Raw genomic sequence first — 8,027 nt, forward strand, 5'->3', positions numbered from 1 at the left:
ATTTAAAGATTGCAGAATGCTGTTGGACAAAAACAATAGAAAGTTACATAACCTTTGCTTACCCAATCATACTTTAAAAAAGTGACACAGGACTTGGTAAACCACTCTCAACTGCTGAATTTAATTTGATTAAAAACCACAATCAGCTGTGGTCCTGCACCAAAGAGATGCAGTGACAGCAATGTCTACATCTTAGTTCTGTGCCTGCCCCAAAGTCTGCAATTTAGGGGAGGCCCAGGCTGAGGAGATTCAATAAAGTAGATATTTAAGACTTCCTCTGATTACTCAGGTATCCACTTGGCTATTTCCTCGCTCACCTCTTTCAAGCCTTTTTTTGCTCAGATCTAATCTTTTCAGTGAGGCTTATCTTGACCATCCTTAATAATTTCCCCACCTGCCTCCCCCATTTCTGATCTTCATTAACATGTTCAACTTTTTCTTCTTTATTCATCCTTCACCTCTTTCTAACATATTACACAAATTATCTACTGTTATTGTCCCCCACTGGAAAACCAGTTCCATGAAGACAATAATCTTTGTCCACTTTGTTTACTTGATGAATGTCCCAGGATAGTGTCTGTCACATAGAGGCCCTCTAGAAATATTGGCTGGATGTTGAATATTCCTTTGCACCCTGTCATCCCAGTTCTTCAACACCTTTCCGTACTCATCAACGTGCCTCACCTAACAATGCTCACAGGGGAATACATGGGGCTGGGAACCAATGAAGAAGGCTCTACTTCAGAGAGAGAGGGAGATTTTACATTGATCTCCTACTGTAGTCCCTAACAATCTCTGCAAGTTTTACCTCCTACCTTTTGTCTAAATATTTAATTCCTTTGGATTCCTTTTCTTAATTTTTTTCTTTGCAGAAGTCCTTCTCTAAACTCGATACTTCTCTTGAATACCTGGAATAACTGAATGGTATAATCATTCAATCTCAATGAAAGGAAAAAAAAAATCGGAAAAAATATCTGCATGCCTCTTCTTTTTCCTCGTATAGCTAAGCTGCTTCAAGGAGCAGTATACATTTCCTCTATTTCTTTGCTTACCAGTCATACTTCAACTCTTACCGAATCCTTTAAACTCCTTCCTCACATGACCACCCTGTTGTTCACTCCTTCAACATGTATTTATTAAGCACATACTATATGCTAGCACTATGCTAGGCCAGCTGATTCAGTAGTAAACTTAAGGTCACTGTGCATATGTGGTTTGAATCTAGCAGGAACACTGACAAGCAAAAATAATCAGTGATGATCATAAGTATCATGATAAAAAATACACAAGAGTTATGAAAACATACATCAGATAGATATGGATAGGGATAGAAAAGACCTCCTTGGAAATGCAATGTTTAAACAGAAACCTGAAGAGAAGAGGCAGAAAAAGAGTCTTCTAGGAAAAGGAAATAGGCAAAAATCCGAAGGACAGAGAGTAGAGAGCATATCAAGAACTGGAAGAAGTTCAGTTTGGCTAGAGTTTGGGAGAGGCTGGACCCTAAAAGGCAAGTCAGTAAGACTTTAAATTTTGGGTTGTTTTGTTTTGTTTTCGTTGTTTTGTAGTTGTAGATGGCCTTTATTTTATTTTTTATTTTTGTATGCGGAGCTAAGGATTGAACCCAGTGCCTCACATGTATTAGGCAAATGCTCTGCCACTGAGCCACAGCCCCAGTCCATCAGTAAGACTTTAGTCTGTGAATAAAGTCATTCTGGGAACCTCAGATTTCCATTTTTGGAAGACTGTGCTCCTCAATGAAGTCAGAGCAGATAGGAATAAAAATGAAGGCAGGAGATGATAGAGATGAGCTCTTGAAACTTGGTTCCTATGGAAGGAATTCTTCATACCTGCGTTTCTTCTCAGAAACCTTCAACATATTATTCTCTCTCTTCCTTTTAAGACTATATCCTTCCCTGAGCTCTTCCATAAACTCTTCTGGGTGACCTCACCTGTATGTCACATGTACCACCCCATAAAGTAAAGATGACTCTTAAACATATACTCCTAGTCCAGAGCTACATTTCCTACTGCCCATTAGACATCCACTTAGGGACTACCTTATGTCCAAACCAAACACAAAATCCAGACCCCACAAATTTGGTATATCCTAACTTTGCTGATAGCTCAAATTGAGCTACTCAAGTCAGAAATTCTAAACATCATTAATTACCCATCTTTCCCCTACTGATCCCCAGGTATCTTTGATCATCTTCTAAGCTTGATTCAAATCTATCCCTTTCTTTCATCTTCTATATCAGTGCCTAAGTTTATGCTTACATAAGCACTCAACAGATTATTCAGAAACCGAGTTTTATACTTCTAGTCACTTTTTATAATCCATGCTCTACACCAAGAAAGAGTTCCATCTAATGTGTTTCTTTAGTCTATAGGAAAATGTCCAAATTTTTTGACATGACATATGAGGTCCATTATCTGGTCCTTTCCTGCCAGGAATCAGCTTATGTTCTCTGTTTAGACATCTCCACCAGGTTTGGTCACATGGAACCTGGAATGAAGATGCATATCACTCAAACTTATCATGGTTTCTCAAGCCTCCAGGTGTCTGCACATACCATTCCACAGTCTGGAATATCTTCTCCCATCTTATCCACCTAGAACCACCCTGCATTTTAAAAAATTCAATTACTGTTCTTTTTTCTGTAAATCTTTCTTGATTTGCTCTTCTCTCCTTCCTTCTCTCATCCCTAATAAACACAGTCGAGCAATTCTTCTACTTTTGCCATAGCACTTACCAAATTATGACTGTTTACATGTCTATTTTCCTGATTAAATTATATGTTCCTTGTTGATAAGTGTATTTTCTCTTTCTCATGTCTGCATTTCCACACCCTAATACTCAGTCAGCACTCAATAAATATTTCTTAAATAATGAACACTTACAGGAATGTTGTGATGTATCAAGCTTTGTTTCCTTACAAGGGGATCCTAGGGTATGTTTCAAAGTGCCTAAAATCATTCCAGAATTGTGACTGTTGGTTTGAGAGAGAGAGAAAAAAAAGGGCACATATAAAGGAGGAATTCATGACAGCAGACTTAGCTCATCTAGCATCTAGAGGAACCCACAGAAGCACATGACTACAAGACAGAGATTTCTACACAAATGATATTAGCTGCAAAAAATCTTAAAAATTTGAAATAGCAAATATGAAACCTAGGATGATTAAATGAAGGTTCATTCAATGGATCCTTCAAAAATAGTATTTTTGAAAAACATTTAATGACTAGCAAAAACAGTGGTCATTCCAATCTAGTAGAAAAAGGTGCTAACACCATGATTCCCATCACAAATTAAAAGCCATTTTGGAAACATACTAATTTAGAAACATTTAGAAAAAAAAGTCTGAAATAAATGATACTAATTCATTAACAGTTTTTATCTCTGGGTAATCTTCTACTATTAATGTCATTCAATAAATACTTATTAAGTATCTACGTACTTGCCATAGCACAATGATGTGCAAGAGATATTCCTGTTCTCCTGGAACTAATCATGTCAAGCTTTAAAATCAGTCGGAAAAGCAATAAAAGTAAAAATATATGGAATTGCCCACTCTAAATTGATATTCCACAAAAATTAAAAGAAAAAAAAAGGTTCCTAGAATTTTTCTGAACCCTAGGCTCGAAACAAAACTGTACAAAACCGAATAATGACTGACTGAACAACTTACACCGTTGACTGTGACTGTTAACATGATACAATTGTTCTCCATCACTGTGTACAGTCGTAGAGACACTAAATCTCCAGGGTTTCCCTTCCTGTTAGCATGTTTAAAATTTTACAGTAATTACAAATAAAATTTGCTCAGTTGAAATTTAATCCATTCATCATCTACCACATTCCTTTTCTCTTTGTTTTTTTTCCCCTCCACCATTTCCTGCTGTTGACCTCAAAGATTAAGTCCATTTATCTAAAAGAATCTTTACATTTCTCTTCTTTCAACCAAGGAACAGTCAGTTTAAGATTGAGGTTTCCCCTCTTGAGGATTCTCAGGAAAGACAGGAACTTCAGAAGGGATCCGTGGTTTTGAACAATGTAAAAATAATTTAGAGTCTCAAAGTTACAATCCTTTAAAAATTCTTGCTTCATAATATTTCTCAAGTGTAAAAAAAAAAAAAGTGGGGATAATATCAAGTATAATGGTGACTAATTAGTTTCATTATTTTTCACTGTAATTATTTTACCAGTTTGTGTCATGGGTTGAAAATACCTTTAAAACTTCCTAGAATTTTCAACTTATCACAAGCACAATAATAAACAGTTAAAAAAAAAACTCTGCCTAGAACTTAGAATATTTAGCACTACTGTCTGAATATTCAATGTCTTTAGACATATTAAACAGAAATATAAATTGACAAAATTCCACAGGACTTAGATCACTGACATAGCACATACTACAAAATACTTTTTCAGAAATATTTTCCCAGAGAACTCAAATTTTTGATATTTGTAATAAAAATACAAAGATAGGTATCACAAAAAGTATTGCAAGAATAAATGCTAACTTAACTGTTTTGACGGCAAAAGCAGATGCTCAGAGAACTAGGTAACAGATTCACTAAGTCATTTATTCATTCACCAAGGTTTTAGGAAGCACTTACTCTATGCCAGAGTAATGAACAAGACAAATATATCCTCCTAAAGTATGTTATTAGAACAAGACAGATAAGAAAATATGAGTGAAACATTATGTTAGATAGTGGTAAGGACAAAAATTAATAATAAAGTAGGAAAAAGAGATGGAAAGGGTGTTTTAAAAAAAAGGGGGGAGGAAGGAAGCAAGTCATGTAGCTGTCTAGGAAGAGATACTCTAAAGAGTAGAGGAAATAGCCAGAACAAAGGCACAAAAGTGGGAAGATGCTTATTATGTTTAAGGAACAATACACAGGGGCTGGAACTTGCTGGGGAATTTGAGTAAGACTTTCATGCATAGGGAAGATAGCAACCAGTGGAAATGGCAGAGGGAGAAGATTCCAGGTAATTAAATAAAGAAAAGTAAAAGACAAGCAGACATGGATGTGTTAAGGATGTTTTAGGAAACACAGGCTGGCCTAGAGTGCAAACAGGTTAAGTGTGAGCATGACTGTGAAGGCAGGGGATTGTGGGGGTGTGAAGATGGGGTATGATAAATATTTAGTCTCTCAGATTCTCTGGTTAGTTGTGGAAGAGAGGCACAAAACAGGGAGGCATCAGGGTAAAAATTAAGCATCCGCTGCCCCTTTAATGTAATCTTTGCTTTCCCTGACAAGAACAAAATCCTGCCCCCGATAGTTGCTTTATTTGCTATATCTATAAAGAAAAAAGGTACAGCACTTTGGATCTTTGTGGGGAAGACACTCTCTTCAAATTTTCTTGTAGTAAAGAAAAAATATGTAAGAATTGAAATTTAGACAACTGTATAATTAACATGAACTGTACTGTTCTAATACACAGTGAATCAGACAAAGATGACTAAAATACGAGACTGAGAAGGCAAACAGGAATTTCAATTTCTCTTTTTCTTTTTTGAATTTCAATTTTTGAAGAGGAATTCCACAAAATGGCTAATCCATGGGTAAACAATTAAGAACTAATTACATCTAATTTTAGATAAAGAGGAGGATTCTGTTACAATCATGCATTTTGAATTCAAAGATATTCATAAGGCAAGAACTAGGACCTTGCTCACAATTCATCAACCCAGCACCTGGAACAGGGCCTAGTATAAAGACTCAAATGCCCGTTTAAGAAATAAAAAACTTTCATTAGAGTTCATCTCAGTAGAAAAAAACAGTGCTAGAGCTATCCTGAACCACCTTGAATTGTTACTATTAATAGGGAGGAAATTAAACAATAGCAAATAAGTAGGAAGAAGGGATGTTTTCCTTCCATATTACCACCTGTGCAAAACAAGTACACAAACCAGAAGAATTTACTAGTTAATTACCCCTATGACACAAGGCCAATTCAGTTATATGCAGGATTGCAGTGTGGAATAATGGGCTACATATCACATGATCAGAATCCAATATATAAAGCAAAGAAACTTCCCTTAATAAATATTTGTGTTGCATTAATGCTCCCTTTTTGAAACCGAACAAAAACCCAATGCAATCTCAATTTCTTTCCTTTTGACCCATCAAAAACTCAGCTGACTTAGTAAACTGATTTGCTTCTCTACGATTTTTTTTAATCCTAAATTAAGAGTAAGTCACCCTCACCATTTGTCTTAAGAAATACAAGGGTGCAATAAAAAAGACACCAGTTCTTATCCATTCATGGTTATGGGATGTTGTAAATCCCAAAGAGAGGAACTGCTAAAAGTAGGAAAACTCCGAACAAGTTAATATCATATTTCAAATCATCAGATACAAATGATAAAACTTCTACCAAAGAAAGCATCTTTCTACATGGGATAATGTTTGTACACACGTTATTTTTTACTCAATATTAGACTGCTTACAGTTACAATTTAGAGACAGGGTTTCATATGGCTTTTTTTTTTTAAGTCAAGCTCATCCATTAAAACAAAAATTTTTAATGCATATGTTTTAATGTCAATATTCTTTCCTGTCTCGCCACCTTCCACGAAGAATTTTTCCATGCTAACGCTGGAACCTTCTTCACTACCCTAACTATGCTTTAAAACCACAAGAAGTACACTGGTGGTTTGCAAGTTTGGTTAGTTCTGTTTGTTGATAGCAATAGTACTAAGCCATGAACTTAGGGGTGCTGTGAACTGAGTAAAAAGAAACCCGGTCGCTTCCTCCCCAAAATGCAACAATGAAAGCATCCTCCCGGTTCCCCATACTTGGCCAGAAGGCGTCCCTATTCCCGGGACCCGACGGAACGCAGGAAAAGGGCCCGGCCGGCCTCACCTTGTAGACGTCCCCGTAGGTGCCGCTGCCGACCCTCTGGACGAGCTCGTAGTCCTGCTGCGGGTTCCGCCTCAGGATGTCCGTGGCAGGCCGCAGCGGGGCCTCCATCTTCGCTCAGGGCCCGGCCCCCGCCGGCTCTGCCTGAGGCGCCCCGATTCCCGCTAATGAGGACAAGCGGCGCCGCTTCCCAACATGGAGCCTCAGCCAGCAGCTCCGCCTGCACGAGGGACCAGCAAAGGCAGGTCGGCGTCGCGGGCTCCAACCCAAAGAAAGCGGCCCAGCGCCTTCCCTTCCGTCCCGCGGGAGCCGAGGACCAGCGGGCCCGGAGAGGTCCCGCCGCCCCGCAGCCCCGTTCGCGCCGCGGCCCTTCCCCCTCCCGGGCCGCCAGCCGCTGCCCGGCCCGGCCTGCCGTCCGCGGGCCCAGGGCCGCCGGCTCAGTACCTGAGAGGGGCGGCCCCGCTCTTTGTTGAACGCCGCGTCCGGGCCCTACTTCCTCGACGGCGCCCGCGTCCTTCTCCCCGCGCCGGCCCGCCACTCCGGGTCTCGCGCCGCCGCCGCCACCCGCCCGTTGCTCCGCGCGTCCTCTCCAAGACCGAGGAGGCGCGTACGGTCGCCGCCGCACCACGTTCCCCACCCGGGGCTGCGTCACCGGGAGACACGTTCCCGGCCAGCGTGGGTCGGCGCCCAGCGGCCCGCCCGAGCGCGTCGGCCGCGGGACCAGAGTGCCGCCCTGAGGCCTGTGGAGGGCACGACACCCGCTCGACCGCACCGCCGCGCCCCCCAGCCCCGCGCGTCTTTGCGGAGCCTAGATTTTCTCTCCCGCTCACAGAGATTAAGGACACCCCTGGGCAATCGTGGGCCAACCTACCTCCACCGGACCGTCCCCAGATTCTTCAGGTAAACTTGGAAGGTGACGGGCAGAGGGAGAAGGGCGGGCACGAGGGCAATGGAAACGCAGCACTTAAAAGTTCAGTAAAAGGTGTGTTGAGGATACTGGGCCAGAAGTAACCCGGCAGTGGGGCGCTGGGGAAGGAGGTGGGGGAGTGCCAGGTTAACTCAGCCGCGGCACACCCTACTGCACCTTCCGGTTTTGCAAACCATTCCCAGTGGTACCAGTTTGAGGCTGCACTGCTCACCCGCACAACCTGTCC

At 41.1% G+C, this 8,027-nt stretch overlaps 1 protein-coding gene across 3 annotated transcripts in view; it reads right to left on the bottom strand.

Annotated features, from left to right (window-relative positions):
- The window catches only part of Map4k5 (mitogen-activated protein kinase kinase kinase kinase 5), a 99,050-nt gene extending 91,521 nt beyond the window's left edge, over window positions 1-7,529 (bottom strand). For 2 of the 3 annotated variants that reach the window (XM_047539044.1, XM_047539042.1), the window contains exons 1-2: window positions 7,318-7,529; window positions 6,877-7,093 (exon numbers count right to left, since the gene is read on the bottom strand). In XM_047539044.1, coding sequence (XP_047395000.1) covers window positions 6,877-6,984 — 108 coding nt within the window. In that variant the 5' untranslated portion in view covers window positions 6,985-7,093; window positions 7,318-7,529. The remainder of the gene's footprint in view (window positions 1-6,876; window positions 7,094-7,317) is intronic. The other variant, XM_047539043.1, reaches the window with a different exon arrangement.
- Between the last annotated feature and the right edge of the window lie 498 nt (window positions 7,530-8,027).

This window comes from Sciurus carolinensis, chromosome 2 (assembly GCF_902686445.1).
Source record: "Sciurus carolinensis chromosome 2, mSciCar1.2, whole genome shotgun sequence".
Lineage (NCBI taxonomy): Eukaryota > Metazoa > Chordata > Mammalia > Rodentia > Sciuridae > Sciurus > Sciurus carolinensis.